Raw genomic sequence first — 20,572 nt, forward strand, 5'->3', positions numbered from 1 at the left:
TTTCCTCTTAAAGGAATTCAGATGCAGAGCTTCACCTTCCAATCTTTCACATTCCTAGAAGCGGCAGACCCAAGCTTTGCAAACAGTTTCCAGGAGACTTTATACTTTATAAATGGTGTTTGTTGGATAAAATGTGCCTTGGGAAGCCTTGCTTCTTTCTTCACAGCTGAGTGATTTAACTGCTGGTCTACACGATCTTACCTTTTTTTTTTGATCTGGGGGGTTTTTCTGGTTTTTTTTTTGTTTTGGGTTGTTTTTTTTTTTTTTTTTTTTGGTTTTGGTTTTTTTTTTTTGGCCTCACTAAGGATCAAAGCCTGTTTATCCAAATTTACACAAATTCAACAATTGAAGTAAAGAATTCTGAAACAGAGATGTGGCTTTGACCTCTCTGAGTTAGGAAAATAAATTATATGTCCTCTGATTCTTATGTGAGAGCTTCAACCAGTAGAATGCTATTTAAAAGTAGGAACCCCCACTCTTTCCTACACTGTTCTCTTAAAAGGAAGTGGCAGCTGTAGCTGTATTTTGTAATGACACCAGCTGTAGCTGTGTTTTGGAATTGTATTTGTAGCTGCAGTGAGAATGCCCACCTGACCAAGCCCAACAAGTGTTGAACTTACTCATAAATCTTGGCAATAATCAGAGCATGTTCCAGAGCATATGTAGAAGTGAAGATTTCAGAGGCATCTGAATCTTTAAGTGTAAGAAAACTAATGTAGAATTATTTAAAAATTAGAATGCACCATTTAGATCAATAGCAAGAGGGGTTAGAAGACTTCTTTTGGGGCATGAAAGAAAGGGAAAAGGACTTAGGATGGTTATTAAGGGAAACTTCTGGATTTTACCATGTGGAGCTACTTTTTAAAAGCTGTCTTAAACAGTTGTTTGACATTCAGTAGACTTGGTTGGTGATGAGGGTGACTGAGTCTTTGCTCATATACTCTGCTAATTCTGATTATTAGCACTCACGTGTCACTCTATTAAGGAGAGAAAGGCTTTATGTGTAACAATTAAATGTTTCAGAATGAGTAACTTTTTCACAGTTTTTTCTTCCTGCAGATGAATACTGGTGTTAAGGAAGTAGTACTTGCTGTGTTGTCCTAATTATTTCATTTTTGTGTTCTTTTAGGTACTGGATATAAAGCTAAAGAGTTAGACAGCCTTGATGAAGGTCAAACACTGATGGTTGGCGGAAAAGAAATTGAAGTGATGGGTGTAATTTCAGCAGATGATTTCAACAGTGGCAGGTGTTTTCAGGCTGGAATAGGGACTCATGACACAGATGCATCTGCATTATCTCAAACTAGTACAAAACCATTCTGTAAACCATTCAAAAATGTCTGTCAACCCAGTACTAAAGAGAATATGCTCAGAGATTCTCAAAGCTGCAAACCTCGCCATGATCCAAATGCTACAAGTAAGATTGAAATTTTAAAGTTTCTTTAAACATCCTCTGACTCCCAAAAAATACTGAATGTGTAACCAAAATGTTCATGTTCCTCAGTGTATTACTGAAGTATTTCTGACATACAGTACTATTATCTAACCATGCTAGGATTTTGTCATGTGTGTTTCTAACAAGTAAAATACTCTGCACTGAACAAAGTTTTTCATAGTTATTACAGATGGCCGTGGAAACATATCAGAGTAGTTTCTAAGAGTTTTGCTAAAGAAAATGAGTTTACTGATCATTGAAACAATCTGACACATACTGTAAGTTCTAGATGAGTTCCAGCTTCCCACTGGAGTCAGTGACATACAGCCATAATGTGACAGCACAGTAATTGCAGTGGAGGATCAGCAATAGAAAAGTTGTGCCACTTTGAGAGAATTGCTTCTGTCAATGCCTGATCCTTCACAGCCAGTGAGTGTAACTAAAACTCAACCAGATATGTTTTGGAATAAATGTTTATAGTTTTATAGTGCTAGAAGTACTATGTGCTGAAAAGGCATGAGAGTTCAAATATTGTATAGGAACAGGCTGGTTAAGCAGTTGTGTAAGTGGTGTTGATTATCTAAGCAGAACTATTCTTTTGTCTACAAACCATATAGGAGCTATATTCTGCTGGTAGCTCTATCTTTCAGATGGAAGATAAAAATGAGCATAAAAAATGTTGCTAAGTAGAGCTGTGCTTATTTAAAAAAATACAACTTTTTTCTATATTCTTACTATAATACCTCCATCTGAGTTCTTACATCATATCCTGATACTGTGAGACTTTTTGAAGCTGTTACCTGGCTGCTATGTAAATAAACAATGAAATCTTAGTCAAGTGGTAATTATAAAAGAGCATCCTTATTAACACCAACTTCTGGTCTTAATTTAGCCTGATTACATTTTATCTAAGAATGTTGCTTCCTGAGATTGCAAGATGATGCTGCATTAGCATTCTAACTGAAAATCTGACCAAAAAAGGCGAATATATTCAGCATGTAAATTAACAACTTTGCCGTTTCTGCACTAGTTTGTTAAAGAGTTACTTTTTATTCTAGTTATCTTCCGTGACTTCTAGTGAATTTGAATACCTTGTATCATATTTTGGGAGCTCTCAACGCATCAACAGGTTGGACTCTCAGGCTTTAGGTTTGCTTACACAGGAGGATCACGTTATTTAATGCCTGATTGCATTACCTCTTGCAGAAGTTACTGAGATACTTTACAAGACCAGGGCCCTGATATTAGAACAGTCAGAGGTTTTCACTTCATCATGAAGTCTATGATTATAGTTGATTAAAATGCAGCTTCCTCAGAATGGAAAGCCAGCAGAACAGAGCACAGTGACAAAGATATAAAGCTACATCTTCCACATACAATTTTTAAGCTTTTAGTCCAGTGTTTATCCAAGCCTTGTTTTCTCCTCATTTTCATGCACATTTTTGTCAGAAAAGTTATCTTTTTGTCTCCACTGGCTTTTAAATATATGCACATGCAATTTGATTTAATCCATCAGAACTCAACCCTTTGTCAGTAGGAAACAAAATCTCCCTGACTGATATAAGCCTTCAACCAACCTATTCCCATAAAGAAATTATCAGTATAGATTTACTCTAGTGACACAAAAATACCAGAAGCCATAAATTGCTTTCTCATTCAGTCCTCTGACAATACAGTTTTTCAGTGAAGGTATGTAGCAGCAGCAGGAGCAACCCAAGAATGGACATTGTCTAGCAAAAGGATAATGTTTGTAAACAGATTATGGCAAGCAAAACTGTTATTCAGATCTTGCTCAGCGCTTCATTCTCTCTTTGCCTCTGCATGTCTTCAAACCCATCAACTTCTTTTATTCATGTGCTGTGGCAGTCTTTGTCAGCTCACACTCAATCCTCCCTTATTTTTCTTTAACAAATCAGTGGCTTTTACCTCTGTTTCTTGGGCAGAGAAGTCTTTCTGGGCTACTGCAAGACTATCCCCTTGAAATGTACTATTTAGAGTACTTAGATTTTATGTAGGTCATTTTTTTTTCTTAGATTTTCAATTCAGAAGTATTTTGGAACTTCTTCTAATTTAACTCTATGAATTTAACTTTATGAATTCAAAGTCATCAAGCAATTTTTATTAGGTAGGCAGTTTCACCTCATGCAAAAAAACCTCCTCATATTTCTCAGTTTATCATCTTTACCTTTGAGAAAAAAACTATTTGGAAAGCCTCTTTAAAAGAATGGTTTTTTGTAGAAGGCAATCTAGGTACTTATAAATGCATTTTCAGTCTGACAATGGTCAATATAATAAACAGTATTTTTAACAGTAATTAGATCATTGACTTTAATAGGTTTTGCTAACAGACTAAAAGTAATGCTTGATTATGCTTTGAACTTGAAGATTCTCTGGTTATGCCACGACCAAATGCAAGTCATCAGTGGATGTTCAATAAGGCTGGTTTACCTGTGGTGGATGTAGTTGTAGATCCTTACATTGCAAGTAATCTACGCCCACATCAGAAAGAAGGAATTATATTTCTGTATGAATGTGTAATGGGAATGAGGTAAGGTTATAATTATCCTTGTAGCTTTTAATACCTATAATATTTTCCTGCCCATGTTTGAAATGTGACATCTTGGGAAGTGTTGAGCAATTTTTCAGTTAATTAATATTAGTAATTTTCTCCCAAAAGCGGCTGCACAAGTTTTTTCTGACCTAAATGTAGCATCACACTTGCCATGACTTTGCCAGATGTCATGAGAAGCTAGTGCACCAAAAGGCCTGTCATTTCTACGTACCAAATTTTGTAAATACAGATATAATCAAAGCCATGCTGAAAAACACTGCTTTCTGAGATTTATATTTCATAATTCAAAATTATTCATGTAATTTATAATTCTGGCATTTAGAATAAAAAAGATGTTATTTCAACCTGTTAAAAAGAAAATACAGCATTGTTTTCAAAAGAGTTTTCTCAAGTCATAGATTCTGTAAGGTACTGGATAATTCTAGTTCCAGGTAGATTTAAACTTTAGTTTTAGAGGACTAATGAGTTTCTATAGAAAATGAGAATTTTCATTCTAAGATCTAGTACAACTGAATAAAAACCTACAGGAGACATAACAAGTATAAATAGGTTCTTTATACTTCAGAAAACAAGCACAGAAGCAAATCCCTGAAGCAGTTGTGGATAGTTATAGATATGTCCTTTAAAATGATACCAGCACCTCATTACCTCTTACAGAGTTAGTGGCAGATCTGGAGCTATTCTGGCTGATGAGATGGGCTTGGGAAAAACCCTGCAGTGCATTGCCCTTGTCTGGACTCTCCTGCGCCAGGGGCCCTATGGACGCAAACCTGTGCTGAAGCGAGCACTGGTGGTCACCCCTGGGAGTCTGGTGAAAAACTGGAAAAAAGAATTTCAGAAATGGTTGGGAAGTGAAAGGATCAAAGTCTTTACAGTTGATCAGGTAAGATTTTTTTCCAAAAGGGGATTAGGTCATTATTGGTTCAGAATATAGAAATTATGTTTGGTTTTTTTTTTTTAAACTAGAGACAAGGCCTAGTAATTCTCTGTTAATATTAATTTGTAATACTTTATTTCTTCTTCAGATAATTGTCCATATGGGTATTTTGCTGTCAGTCACCAGGTCATAATGTCATAACCCAAGCTCACATGTAGCATGTGTCTGTCTCACCTTTCTTCTGGTTTCCCCTTTGAAGTTGTAAAAGGTGACATGCTCTTCCCCGTGCCTCTTCAGTTTAAGGAGGTTTCTGTTATGTATCAAAGTGCACACCTTCCCTGCTTACATACCAAAGCATCTACCTGTTTCTGTGGTAGTTGCTTTTGTTCTGTACTGAAAACTTCTAATTTGTTTTGGCTGCCTATTTTGGAGTACTTCAGAAGGTTATTCCCTTTACTGTCACAGTCAAGAGTTAGATCTCTGTTGGGATGATTTAAAGTCTCAAGAGTTACCAAGCCTAGAGTCTCAGTGTTAGGTAATGAGACTATCTCTTGTCTCTAGAAGAATGCAGACAAGTACAAATCTTATTAAGAAGCAGGATGATGCTGATCCCTGTCCCCTCCTGTAGTGAAGCTGTTCCTGCTGGTATTAACATTCATAAGTTCCAGGGAAGTGGAGAGCTTGTAGTACCTCCATGGGTGCTTGCAACAAAGTTGAAGATACTTATCTTCCAAAATTATTTTTTAATCTAATAATTTCATACAGGTAGACTGATGAAACAAATAGCACTTCATTCTAAAGGTTATCCAATTCTTACACAAACCAGACTTGCCTTCAGTTTCTTGAATTATCCTTATTGGAAGAATTAATATTTCAGGTGGAGCAGAAGTTTTCAATGGAAGTTTACTTCTTGGTAGACTGTACACAATTTTGTAACAATAATAATTTCTTTAAATTTGACTCATTATTGCCAAACTCTTAAAACTTTTGATCTTCCCCTGAAGACAATGCATGTATAATAGGTGTATTGTGCATCATTTGTTTTTCTTAGTAACTTGTTTTAGGTTGTGGAAACGAAGCAAACTGACTTGCCAGGAACTGTAATATAATATAGATTGGGATGGGAGATATGAAATTTCCTAAAAGAAATGGTTACAAGGCGAAATATAATAGGCCAACATTTTAACCTAAAAGGCTAGTTAGAGATAATTAAATGTTTTCTTGCAGTTTTTATGAATAATGTTGGGAGGCAAAAGCCTGAATTTGATGACAGTTACTATGCCCCAAAAGGAAAGTAGCTTTCATTTTCTTTACATTTAAATAACTTTAAAACTGTTACTCATCTCATTGGACCTGTTTGACTGGGGACACTCAGCAGCTTTAACAGCTGTGTTCCCAAATACCACAGAATACACTGTCATGCAAAAGGAAGACACAATATGACTTGCCTGGGGTATAATGAGGTATTTCAAAATAATTTACTGTCTATCTTCTCTGGAAAAACAGCAATTACCATACTGTTATTTCTCCAGTATAACTTAAAGAAAGAGCCTGTCTCCAGCATTTTCTTCTGTTGTTGTCTATAAGAAATGCATTCAAAGAACTGCTAGACTTTTTAAAATGTTTTGCTCACTTTCACACTGAAACGCCCTAAACTGATCCTAACCCTTCAGTAACAGACTTTTTAAACCACCAGGATATTATCTGCTTTTAAAATGTGATTGCACTTTAATTATCTTAATATGCAAATGCCATGTAGAGAACATTGCTTTTAAAGGAAGGCATCTCCACAAATGTTGCTTTTAGGTCTTGTTAATTCCTATTTTAAGTATTTGCGATGTGTTTGAGAGAATAATTCCTTTATCTGTCTGCAGAGTATCACTTCCTACTGGAGTTGTTTTGATTTGGTTTTAAAGTCAAAATATCTGGAAAAATAATCAATTACAGGTCTACATTGCTTTATGATTCAGCATTTTTTAATTTACAATTTACCAGCTACATTGGCTTTGAACTAGTGCAAAGAAAGGTCTGTTCAAAGAGGAAGTCTGGGACATTATGGACCTCTAATACTGATTGATAATTGCTCCATATGTGGCTCCAGGCAGCTCACTTAAATCTGTCAAGTCACTTTGGATAATTGCTAAAATGGAGGCTATAATATAGACATATCTTGCAGCCAGTTAAGAGTATGAATTAATTACTTGAAATTAGCTTGTAAATTTATTTTAATTTTTCATCTTTCAACCAGTGCTGTTGTTACATACAGTAGGAAATACATTATATTTGACTGCAGGAGGCTTGTAAGGGACTCTCCTGCTTTTTTCTTTTTTTTTTTAGGGAGTTCAAACTCTTCTGCACACTTGATATTTTTCCAGGGGAGGGATTTTAGTGGCTGTTCCCCAGTGCCTCAGGCCACTTTCCCCATCTCAGCTCACAGCCTGAAAGTGTACAAAAAGAAAATGGTTTCTGAACCCTGGGCATCTTCTAATGCTTGACCATGCCAGGAGAAGTTCAGAGAGGCATTGCCTCTGTCTTCAAGGCTGCATTGTGGAGCCTGTATACTGGGCTGGGACAACATTGGGTCTTCCCTACAGGGCTCCTCTGTGTCTCTGTTCCTGTGTTGGGAAATTTTCTGCTTCTGTTTTGAAAATAGCAGTAAAAATACAACAAGAAAATAGGCAGTTAGCTACAGGCCTGGAAACAACAGGAAAGCTCAAGTCCAATCCCAAACACCTGGAAAAATGAGTGCATGTCCTTGTTACTTGGTCCTTACTACTCCTTGCTTCCTCCAGTGTGCTGGGCTTCATTGTGAGCAGCATGTGGGGGGCTGATCTGCTGCACAGTACTTTGTGAGATTAATGTGCTGGATTCATTCCATGGATTCATCTGAATCACCTGCTAGGAGGCTCTAAAGGTTGTGATAATTAAGTTGTGCTGCTTTTACAATGTATTACACCATCTGGCTCCAGACTTAGTTGTCTGTGTTTGGTAACTGATCTTGTTTGGAAATAAAAATACCTTCTAAGGCTGTAGACTGATTTGTTTTCACAATTAAAGAGGTTGCAGCTTGTCAGCTGCACCCATGGCCTGCTTAGTTAGTGAACACTGTTAGGACATAGGAAGAAGCATTCAGGAAATTAGCATCTGGAGCCAAGTGGAAAGGTAAGGGACATGGCCACAGGAGATTTTTCCAGTTTTACGCATAATTGTAAGACAGGTAGACAATCCTAGTACATTTACAAGTCTGCTCAGAAATACAGCTGTTTCTTTTTTGGGGGAAGCTCTCTGTCCCATTACAGTGACTATTTAGTGTGTGCATTTCCTTCAATAGACAGGAAAATTCTTGGTGTCTTTTGAAGGGAAAGGGCCTGAGGGGTATATAAGAGAGGAGATGGTTGCAGTCACTTTCTGACCAGTAATACAGAGATTAGAAATCTATCAGTAGACAGACATGTTTTCTGGGGCTGATGATGGACTCTTTATTTTCTGAATCCCAGGGTGACCTTACCTGTTGGCCAACCCATCAATGTTAAGGGCTAGTAACAAAGTTAATCACAGAATAATCATGAAATATCCAGTTGAAAGGGACCTCAAGAATCATGCAGATGGCCCAGCACATCCTGTCCAGACAAATCTCCACCACTCCCCTGGGGAGATTATTCCAATGGCTGATGATTCTCATTGTGAAACATTCTCCTCATGTGCAATTGGAACTTCCTCAGGAGTAACCTTGTACCCATTATCCCTTGTCTTTTCCATGTGACTTTTTGTAAAAAGGGAGTCTCCATCTTCACTTTAAATAGTGGAACATTGTGATAAGTTCTCCCCTAAGTCCTCTTTTCTCAAGGCTGAACAAATCCAGTTCTCTCAGCCTTTTCCCCTGTCACAGGCTTCCCAGTTTGTGGCTCTTCTCTGGACCCTCTCCAGCCTGTCCACATCTTTTCTGCACAGCAGGGACCAAAACTGAGCACAGTATTCCAGTGTGTCCTGGTGAGCTCTGAGCAGAGTGGGACAATGACTTCTGGATCTCTGCTGGTGATGCCCTTGTGGATGCAGCCCAGCACCCCGTTGCCTCTCTGTGCCAGCACAGCACTGTTTGCTCATGCTGATCTGATTGTCCACCTGGATCCCAGATCCCTTTCCACAGAGATGTTCCCCAGCTGGGTGGATGCCAGCCCTATGGTGCTGCACACCTGGGTTATGTTTTCCCAGGTGTAAGACCTGAGAGTTGCCCTTGCTGGACTTCATCAGATTCTTGTTGGCCACTCTCCAGCCTATCCAAATCTTCCTGCAGGGTGGCTCTCTCTTCCAAAGCATCCACTTTCCCACTCAGTTTGGTGTTGCTGGGAAACTTCATCGTGGTGCACTTGATCCCATTCCCAATCACTTTCTGAGGATATTAAACAGAGTTGGGCCTGACATCAGTCCTGGGGGACCCCACTTGTGCCACGCTGCCCATTTGAGGAGGAGCCATTGGCCAGCACCCTCTGGGTGCTGCCTCTCAGCCAGTTCCCACCACCACATGGAGCACTCATCCACACCACAGCCCATCTGCTTTTGCAGAGGGAGGCTGTGGGAAACCACTCTGAAAGCCTTGGAGAAATCCAGGAGGCAATGTCCACCCAGCCCACACCAACCAAGCAGCTTACTTTGTCACAGAGGGTGAGCAGGTTTGTCAAGCTCAGTTTGTCCTTGGTGAGTTTGTGTTGGCATTTCCCACTCCCTTGCTTCCTCTGACATGTGATAGCTCCCATGAAGATTCATTCCATAACTTAGAAGTTCCTCCTTTAAACCCTACTTGTAGATGGGGGTATTATCCTTCCAGTCCTCTGGCACATCCCCTGCTCTCCTTTGACTTCTCCAGAAGTTATGCATTGGCCTTGCAATGATGTCAGTCAGCTCTCTTAGTACCCCTGGGCAATGCCAGGGCCCATTAATCCATGGGGGTCAAGCTCCTGTAAGAGCTCACCCCCACCTTCTTTCACTGACCCTGGTGGGTCTGTAATTAGCCTGGATTTTTGTTCCCAGGGCTGGGGACCCAGCAGTGCTGGTGAAGACAGAGGTAAAGAAGGTGCTGTGACTAATTCACCTCTCCTGTTTATTGGTGGGTGAATATTTTCCTTCTGTTTCTGCTTCTTTTTTCCATACCTAGAGAACTGTTTCTTGCAGTTCTCAACATCTCTGGCTAAATTAATTTCTAGCTGAGCTTTTGCTTTTCTGTCTGCATCTCTGCAGGCCCTGGCAATGCCTTTGTAGGTCTCAACAGGTGTTTATCCACATTTCCATCACTGGTGCACTTTGCTTTTGATTTTGACTCAGAAGCTTGCAGTTAAGCCAAGGGGTCTCTTGCTCCACCTGTTTCCCTTATCTTTAAAGGGGGTGAACTATTTTCGTGCTTCCAGAAGAGCATCCTTGAAAAAATCCCAGCACTTGGGAGTTCCTTTGACCTCCATGAAAGCTCCCTGCAGAATCCCTCCTACCTGAGCTCCAATCAAGCTGAACTTTGCTCTTCTACATCCTGAGACCTAGAACCAATTCAGTAGGTTAAATAATACCAATAGGATATAATATTCAATAATATAAAATTAAATTAAAACCTCCAAAAGGAATTCTGGTAGACTGTGGTAACTTCCTACTGGACATTACCAGGCTGAGATCCAAAGTGAATGTACAAGAAGCTACCTGTGGCCCTTCATTATCTTGGCTTTAATTATTCATTTGAAGCTTACCCAAATGCCAGAAGTGGAAAGCTATTACAAGAACTCTGTAGTTTTCACCTTCATGGTAATCTATCTCAGAGGATACATTTTTAAAGACTTTTTAAAGGCTTAAAAGAATAATAAATTTTCTTTTAATGAGGTGGTAAAATTCTAAATTGCTGTATCAGATCTCTTTCGCAAATTAGGAAAGAATCAATTATCCGAAGTCATGAAGGAGATAGTAAATACCTTGTGTCATGTGAGAACAAATTTCTGTAGTTACTGGATTTTTAAGGAATGTGATGATTTTTAAGGAGGTGATCTCCAACGAAATAGTTGTATGATTTATTTTCCTTGATGCCTGCAGGACCACAAAGTAGAAGAATTCATCAGTTCTCCACTTTATTCTGTTATGATAATCAGTTACGAGATGCTGTTGCGATCTTCGGATCAAATTCAGGCTGTAGAATTTAACCTCCTAATCTGTGATGAAGGACATCGGCTGAAAAACAGCACTATTAAGACAACTACAGCCCTTACTAGTCTGTCTTGTGAGAGGAGAATTATCCTTACTGGTTAGTGTATCTTTTAGTATTTTTTTATGTTGATAGTGCTAGGTTGGGGTAAAAGAAAACCATGAGATCAGTTGGAATTTTGGCAATGGATATTAAATGAAGAAATCTCAGGTGCTGTAAAAACAGGTTATTTCCAATTGTTTTTACATAAAGGCAAAATATGTCAGTCTTCAGGGGCAAGCAAGGAGCCTTAGATCTTCTGTAAGGGAATTGGGACTCTGCACTCAATGTTTTCCTTTGTAGTTATTTAATAAAATTGATTTAGAACTTAACTTTTTAAAGTCCTTTGTCAGAACAATTATATCTGCAGTCTGTTTAGTTAGGAGTACAGTATCTTGTCATTCATGGTAAAGTTTTAGATCAGTTCAGGACTCTGAGTAATTCACATTGAAGTAAAACATCTGTTTTCAAGATACATTGTCAATATTAATGTACTGCATTCAATGTACTTCCATCAGTTTAAAGAAAAAATAACCAATTGCAGAATTATTTTTTTTCTCTTTCAAGGTACTCCAATCCAAAATGACTTGCAGGAATTTTATGCATTAATAGAGTTTGTGAATCCAGGAATACTTGGTTCTTTATCCACGTATAGAAAGATATATGAGGAACCAATTGTCAGATCTAGAGAACCTTCAGCAACAGAGGTATTTGGTTAAAAAATCAGTTCTAGAAGAAAATTCATAGTAAAATGAAATTTGTATTCTATGGAGCAAAGTGAAGCTCAGGACTACTAATAGTAGCTGAAACTTTTCACCTTCCTATTGACATGAAGTCACTTGTTTTCAAAGAGAGCAGAAGGAGGACACACATGTTAAAATCACCTCATTTCAGCTGCCTATTAATTACCAGGCAACAGCTGTGCTTCCAACACCTGCATTCCCCAATAAACCATGTGCATTGCCATGTGACAATACTTTATCCATTCTTAGCTTCTCCACAGCACTGCAAGGTCTGCATGCTTTCACTGCATCTCAAGAATAGAATTCTAGAATATAATTCAAGCCTTGGATGTCATCTGGGACATTATTTTCCTTTGTTTAAGACTTTAGAAACCAGACATAGAATTAATGCAGTGGTAGTAATTGGAGAAGAATTGGTCATTACAGTCCCATGTCAGAAAGTGGTGTCATACTTTTAAAAGGTTATTTAAATACCTAATTAAAATCATACAGAACATTATTCTGATGAAATACAAGATTATAATTAATTTTGTGCTTTATTCTTTTAGGAGGAAAAGGAATTAGGAGAAAAAAGAGCAGCAGAACTCACACGCCTCACTGGACTCTTTATTCTAAGAAGAACACAGGAGGTTATAAACAAATTTCTGCCCCCCAAAAAGGAGAGCATAATCTTCTGCCGACCAACAGCGCTGCAACTTGAATTGTACCGAAAACTGCTTAGTTCTCCTGTCATTACATCCTGTCTGCAAGGCAGGCTGGAAAATAGTCCCCACCTAATATGTATAGGAGCTCTGAAAAAACTTTGCAATCATCCATGTCTTCTGTTTAAAGCTATAAAGGTATCTATTTGCACGGGGGTGTGTGCTTGCAATTAGTCATTTCAGCAGACACATGTCACTAAAACTGTGTTATCAATGTGTGTGTTGCTTAAGGTCATTTCCATACTCTCACATACAGCTTGCTCTAGGAAGTCTGCTTTCAAAAGCACAAGTGTTAGGAAATCTGAATGTGCTCAGGAAGAGTATCTCACCAGTTTCCTATTGCCTTATGCTGTTTTCTCTTTCTTAATGTATTTTCCATCTTAACCTTGTCTCTGAATATTTGTAAAAATACATATAAATGTGAATTTTACAAAGAGCACTATTAACTAGGGATTACTAGTATGTACTAGTATTACTAGTATGTCTGCTGGTTTCTCTGAAAGCTCCCTGTCCACATGATATTTTCACTTTTTCAAGCTTAATGACCCTGGGAGCTGCAGGCTCAAGATGTCAGTGGTACTAGATGTCTCCATTACCATTTCTCCTAGGGTTGTATGTAAAAAAATGTTTTTATTCCCCTAGGCAAATAGTATGATAATTAGAATTTGGTAATAGTAACTTCAATGGCCACTAGCTGAAGTCCAAGTAAGGTGGGTGGAAATGTAAATCTTTCTTTAAAGACGTACTTTATGACTTTGGTGGAATATGCACAGTGCAGTATCCCTCTAGCTTTCAATGCTGCCAAGTAAAGTTCATTACCTTTACTTCATAGTACAAGCATTAGAAACCTTTCATATGCAAAACCACAAGCCTTTATTAAATATAGGGATGGAGAGGACTGTATGTGCAAATAATTTATTGCCATTGTGGTTTTGGCATTTGAGTGGTCTGTCTTTTTCCTCCCTGTGAAACATTGATTTTCTAAGTACAGCAAAATATTACCTGTGTTTCTACTATTTTATTGGTTTTGCTTGCCAGCTTTTCTTCATTTCTAGTAGTATAACTGAATCTTAATTACAGTATTTTCCTAAACAGAGTGAATGATTAGGAAGTTTCATAATAATTGTGGGATTTAGAAAGAATACACAATGTATTGATTTCCTCCTCATTCCCAAGGTTTAGATATATCTTTACTGTGGAAATACATTTGTATGGTTGTTTAAGTAGAGAAGTTGTACACATTTTTCAGTTCTAAGAATTTCAACTTTCTCCTTAGCTTCAAACAATGTCTTAGATTAGAGAATGTAAACTAATATTAACTATAAGTATTTTAAAACTTTGCTTTCAATCCCATGTTGGAAGGTTGTCATGCTCACATAATACATTGCTTTGTGGCAGCTTTTTATGCCTCCTTTTGTCTTTGTGATAAAAATATAGCAATCTTAAAAAAAATATGTTAGAGGGGATATGGAATTTTAATCCTTTTCTTTTCAACAGGAAAAAAGCTGTGATCCTATGTCTGAGGAATATGATGAGTCCAGTCTCTATGAAGGTGTAATAGATGTCTTCCCACAAGATTATACTTCAGACACTTTCTGTGAAACTGATTCAGGAAAATTGCAGGTGCTGGTGAAGTTGTTGGCAGCAATCCATGAGCTCAACTCTTCTGAAAGGCAAGTGTGAAAGAAAGGTACAAGGGAGGTAATGGGAGTGACCTTCTGGATATTGATTTGCTTTTCAAATGCATGGGAGTATAACATTCAAAATAAAGGTATTGCAGCTGTTTGCAGGGGTGCCAAATTAATTTAAACATTGTAGTCCTAGCTTTCTTGTTAAATTGTGAATTTAGAACTTCTAGCTGACATAATTGTTAAAGGTGGTCTTCATATTTTTTCCAGGTAGTGTTACTTGTATTTTTTACACTGCAAAGCAAGTAAGATGGTTTGCTACAGCCCTTGTGCTGCACCCTGTACTTGCAGAGGCTTTCCAATTCTTTGTATCTTCATGAGAAGATGTGTTAATCTATGAAATTGCACTGAAAGATTTTCATTGCTAAATTATAAGTTATTTCCTCTTTAATCATGCTTAACTGCTCACTGCTTGCTGCCTTTTCTAAAGTTCAGGGCAAACATTCTTCAAAGACAAACTTGCCCAGCAACCACTTATTTCCCCTGTGGTAAATGCCACTGACTTGTAGGAAAACTTCTGGCTATCATGGGCTAATAGGATGCACATGATTAAATTCTGTGCAATTGCTGATTTGTGGGAATCTCACATGATATGGTGTCCCAGGATAATTTTTTATGGACTCATGCCTTAAAGCTCAACTGTTCCAAAAGTATTTAACTTTTATTTCAAGTGATGTTTGAGTAGGACACACTGTAATTCAGTAGTGGGAAGTAAGAGCAGATCTCTTGACACTGATGTAATGGAATCTGAAGATACTTTCTTTTCACAAATCAGAAAGTTGAGCCTGTTGCTGGAGTTTATGTACTTAGCATCCATTGAAACCAGTGTCAGCTGAATATCTAAAAGTACTGGCCTTAGTTTTTGTAGGTCAGTGAAACCAGGAATGTCAGTAAAACCTGTATCTCTTTGTAGCATTACTTTAGGGGCTGCTGATTGGAGGCATTACTTTATGCCTTTAAGTTTTGTTGCATTAATTCAGTGCAGCTTATGTTTATTTTTCTTTGGTTTCTCTGCTTTTGTTGGTACTGAATAGTTTTTGTAATATACAGACTCAATTCCAGTCCTAATCTGAAGTTTATATTCTATTTTTGAGTGCAGACAAAGATGTGAACATTATGTTGACAAAAAAATAAGTCTTGCAAAGTCTTTACAAACAGATAATGGATGTAGTTCAGCTGTAAAGTGTAATAATAAAAATATTCTAAAACACTTCTAAAATGTTAATATTTTCATTTCCCCCTGAAATTATTTGTCTAGTTCTTCAGAACTTGTTTTAAATCAAAATTATTTTAAAAAATAATGAAATGAATAATTACTTCTTAAAAAATCAAATCTATTACATTTAGTTTAGATGACTAAAGACCTCCAAATGAGATCTGGCAGAAAATGCCCTGTTCTTTTACTTATAGCTTAAATTCAAAAGATATTTGTCTACTTAGTAGAATCATCCTCAATATTTGGGAGGATAGAAATGCTAGGTTTTCAAACCTTTGAAACCTAATTAGACAAAATTTCAGAGAAAATAGACCAACATAGCTTGGACCATTACTGTAAGGGATCAGACCTTTCACTAGTCTTCTTCCCTGTTCTTTTCAGCCATAAAATGTAGGAAAGTCTCTCTGCTGTCCTACTCGACTTTCATTATGATTTTTGTTGGAATTTTCTGAGGTTTTCTGTAGAAATTCATAGTAGCTTTTAAGTAGAGTTTTATATATACATTATTTATTAGCTCCTACAACATCCTCTGCAAATGCTGTCTCAACAACAGTTATTTTGTATAAACAGATTTTTAAAAAAAATCTATCTTTGTGATTGGTTCTGAATGCTGCAATCTGCATTATGCCAAATTCTGTTGCAAAAGGAGACATTAATTATTTAACACTTGAATGCTTGACTGTGAGTATAAAGCATCAAGATCTGGTATGTGCTTCTAATTAACTGGAAACGTTTTATATTGTAGAAAGTAAAACTAACCCTGAGTTGATGTGGAATTTTTTACCTTAATTTTATTTTCTTCTATGTCTTCAGTGATTTGTTATTGGACTTTAATTTTACCAAGGTCTAGGTTGATGACTTTGTTTTACTGTTTGACAGAGTCGTGTTGGTATCCAATTACACACAGACATTAAATGTATTACAAGATGTATGCAAACATTATGGATACTCCTATACCAGACTGGATGGCCATACTCCTGTCTCCCAGAGACAACATATTGTGGATGCTTTCAATAGCAAATGCAGCCCAGCTTTCATCTTTTTGCTGAGTTCAAAGGCTGGTGGAGTGGGACTGAACCTGGTTGGAGCATCTCATTTGATCCTGTATGATATTGACTGGAATCCAGCTACAGATATTCAGGTCTGGTAACAACTATGTACATGTGGGTTGGGATGGGCATCAAATGAATTCTTGACTGATTTTGAATTGCCTGACTTTACATGTCTTACTGCTACCAATTATCACATTGTGTCTGGACAAGTACAACAATGAGGGAAAACTTTCTGAGAAGAAAAGAAGAAATATTTCTCTGTCGTATTATATATACTGGGATCAGTAGAAGCCCTCTTGCAGTAAAAATAAAAAGATTAAATTCTAGTTTCTTTGGAGGAGTGAGTCATGTATCCTCTTTGTCTCTTGATGTCTTTTTATCTGGAGAGTTGCTGTGTTTCTAAAAAGAAAAGGAAAATGGGATTAGATTGCATAGCAAATGTTGCTGTTGATTTGCAGTCCCTGAGAAAAAGGGAGAGACTCTGATCACAATTGCAAGAATGAGAAAATCACATAGCAGTGATGCCAAAAGAAAGAAAAGAAAGCCAATGCTGTGCTATTCTTGTAAAGGCACTGTTGGCCTCAAGGGATTATTTAGTGTGCATAAGAGTCTTCAGTTAAAATAGCCCTTAAAAATAACAATTAAAAAAATCTTTTTATGAACTCGGTAAGAAACTTTTTATTGTAGAGTAATGCTGTGTCCTTAATACCTGAAATAAGCCCTTGCTCCTCTTCTCAGGGTGAATTAGTACCCTCATGTGGTCACTTGTCTTGTTGCTTGAAAAAGTCTGGTAAATCAAACAAAATTGCTACAGGTTGCCAGAGACTGCAAGCCTGTTGTGTGTGTTTGTGCTGAGGGTGTAGGTGTAACCCATACATTTTTTAAAAAAAGGTCATATAGCAGGACTCAGTTTTACATTTTGTTTGTTTGAGAAATAAAAGAGGTGCAAGCAATCATTTTTAGAATTTCAATAGAAATGTGAAAGTAACTTCAAAAGGCATATTGTGGAAAAAACCCAATTTTGGAGATGGGGAGAATGATCAGTATTCCTGAAATATTAAATTGCTGTTAATGCTTAGAAAACAAATATGAAGAGGGGATTTCTTTCAGGAAATAATTGAAACACCTACTTTCCTACTTTAGTGTACAGAAAGGAAGAGAAGCATGAATGGCAGAAAGTAAATTATATTTTCAAAACTGTTTACAACTAATACCAGAAAACTTACAGAAACAATAACAGAGAGTCATTGGGGAATGCATTATCCAGACAACATCTCTTCGAAGAAGTGGGCAGAACTGGTAATTCAGTCAGTGAAGGCTACAAGCTTTAGTGAAGTATCCTTGTACAGCAGGCTGTTAATGCTCTTCATCTTCTTGCTTTCCTCAGGCAATGGCTAGAGTGTGGAGAGATGGTCAGAAACATGCTGTCCATATCTACAGGCTGCTAACCACAGGTCAGAGATGGTGCTCAACTTACCCAGAGTGAGAGAGATGTTGACATTTTGTCCATAAAAGAAAGAGAGGGAATAGTTTTGGAAATAATTTGTTCTTTAAAAATATATATTTGTTCTGAGTTCAGTTAAAATGGAGAGATCACACTGATTCACTTGCCTTTGCTTTGCTTTTTCTTAAAAAACTGAAAATAGTGATTTAGCATTTCCTATGTATATTGTTATCAAGAAATGGATTTGACTTCTTTGTAAATACTGGTCAAAGATTATCCCAATTAATCTGTTTTTCTTTTCAATACAGGTTCAATAGAAGAAAAGATTTATCAAAGACAGATCAGCAAACAAGACCTTTCTGGGGCAGTTGTAGACCTTTCCAAGACATCTGAGCACACACATTTTTCTGTTGAGGAGCTTAAAAATCTCTTTACTCTACATGAAGATTCCAGCTGTGTTACTCATGACTTGCTTGAGTGTGACTGTATGGGAAAGGTTGACCATCAAAGTGAGTTTGTTTTTCATTATCTCTGGCCACTGCTGTGGAATCCATTCTTTATATATAGTCTGTCTCTGGAGAAAACTTTGATTCTCAGCAAAAGAGGATTGAAATAATGAGGTTCATTATGGAATCTTCCACACACTGGCTGATTTATCTAATCCATAGGAGTCCTTCGTGAAAAGAGAAGATTAATTCCTTGCAGTAACAACCAGTTCATCTATCATGCAAGTAGCAAATATGCACATCTATCCTTTCTGTAGGGACCTGTCTCCTGTTCTTCTGGCATATCAAAGTTGTTTTCACACCTTGCTCTGTACAGGTATATAGGTTTAAGTTGGAAACAGGATTAAAAAAATAAATGGTCATAAGTTATGTTTGCATCCTAACCATTTTTGTTTTATAGCTCATCCAGTCTCTTAAAGGAAAGAGTGTCTATTGCCTTGGTATGTTTCTCTTTTGGGGCATGAAATATCGATGTACACTATTTACAGGAGTGATAGTGTGGTACCAATACTGATGTCTTCTAAATGCACACAGAAATCTCAATAAAAGGAGCGCAAGAAATGAGTGTGTGTTCTCAATAGACAGGGACAGGAAAAGAAGTAATGCAAACCCAGTACTTTTTTCCTTGAAGGTTTGCATGTTCCCAGGTAATAGGTTAGACTTGTACTTCTTTCTCATCTCATTCTACTCAAAATGAGGAAGACTGACTAGTGATAGCACAGGGCTTATGTAGACATAAGAATTTGATTTTCTCCTTTATTTTTACTCCATATGCTGATTAAATCATCTTTGTATCTTTCTTTAATGGTTGAAAAATTAGACCTTCTGTTTCTTCATAAGTGATTTTCTATATTTACCATCCTCCATTTAGGTACTATTACAGGATCTGTGTGGGAAAGGCACCTTCTGAGTTAAATGTTGGCCATATTTTCCCAGTGGTATGCAGTGAGGCATGTGTGGCTCCTGGATTGCAGAAATCCAGAGAAATTTTGTGTTTCTACTGTGATGAACACTGGTGCTTGCAATTTTATTTAGCAGCTTGCAATTGTCCTAACATCTTGAATTCTTATCTCATGCTTTGAACATACTTTGGTTTCATCAATTCAATCACAACATTGGCCTCTTGGGTTCTGGGACTTTTTCAAGAGTAGTTCCTGTTCCCAGTGAACAAAACCTTTTGGCAGTAAATCAAGGAAAAGCCTGAAGGCCCTTATTAGACTTAAGTGGTGGTAATGACAGAGTGAGGGGAAGGTTTGTCTTCCTAAAGAGCAGAGGACAAGCTGGCTCATTGTCTCCCTAGTCAAATTGTTCTGATGAACAATGGCATGGCATTCAGTTTGATACCCCAGAATACAGCTACCACTGGCTGGTCTCTTTGCTTTCTCAAGAACAGAAAACTGTCAAATTACATCAAGAACTAGATTCCAGGTTACTGGGGATAGATTCTGCTATACAGAAAAGTCAAGAACTTCCAATTATTTGTCTCCTCCATTTCTAGCAAGTATGATTCAAAAGATAAACTAAAGAGGAGCCAAACAATATAATACAGGTCTCCCATCATCTCCTGTGGTCCATTCACACTAGGGTCATCTTTAGAAAACTATAGGGGTCTTGAGAGAAAGATATTTTCTGTGCGTGGATCATGCAGATGGGTTGCTTGCTATGATGCTGCCCTTCACATCAGCTACAAAGCTATAAGCCTGTTGTTTTACCTGATCATAGCGTACTTTAGGAGGTAGGAAGGCAGAATCTGTAAATGCATCTATTCTAAATTTTCATCTGGCCAGTAAAAAAATGTATTTCAAGTCTACTTCAAACATCATATGTCAGTCAAAAGGAAAGTTTTGTGTTTATGAGTCTTTATGGGCTCTCAGAAACTTAAAAATACCAGGAATAGTCTGAGTCATGCTGCTCATATCACTGGTGTTTCCTAACGAGCACATAATACTGCTATGAAAATATTTGATGACAAGTTTTAAACCAGTAACAGTACTGATGCAATTTTTTTCATACAAAATTATTTCTTCATTTATCCCATGCATCAGGTGAATCATAAAGCCATCAGTGTGTGATGTACACTGCAATGACCTGATACTATTTGGGGCTATAGGATCCTCTCTTAAA

General features: G+C 37.4%; 1 protein-coding gene across 1 annotated transcript in view; it reads left to right on the forward strand.

The window, feature by feature from the left end:
* RAD54B (RAD54 homolog B) overlaps positions 1 to 20,572 on the forward strand; it is a 63,239-nt gene that overhangs the window by 41,254 nt on the left and 1,413 nt on the right. Inside the window, exons 5-14 of the mRNA XM_066565387.1 lie at positions 1,130 to 1,417; positions 3,821 to 3,983; positions 4,665 to 4,890; positions 10,951 to 11,158; positions 11,666 to 11,805; positions 12,390 to 12,680; positions 14,040 to 14,215; positions 16,326 to 16,587; positions 17,886 to 17,952; positions 18,251 to 18,451. Coding sequence (XP_066421484.1) covers positions 1,130 to 1,417; positions 3,821 to 3,983; positions 4,665 to 4,890; positions 10,951 to 11,158; positions 11,666 to 11,805; positions 12,390 to 12,680; positions 14,040 to 14,215; positions 16,326 to 16,587; positions 17,886 to 17,952; positions 18,251 to 18,451 — 2,022 coding nt within the window. The remainder of the gene's footprint in view (positions 1 to 1,129; positions 1,418 to 3,820; positions 3,984 to 4,664; positions 4,891 to 10,950; positions 11,159 to 11,665; positions 11,806 to 12,389; positions 12,681 to 14,039; positions 14,216 to 16,325; positions 16,588 to 17,885; positions 17,953 to 18,250; positions 18,452 to 20,572) is intronic.

The sequence above is a fragment of the Molothrus aeneus genome, chromosome 1 (assembly GCF_037042795.1).
Source record: "Molothrus aeneus isolate 106 chromosome 1, BPBGC_Maene_1.0, whole genome shotgun sequence".
Taxonomy (NCBI): Eukaryota; Metazoa; Chordata; class Aves; order Passeriformes; family Icteridae; genus Molothrus; species Molothrus aeneus.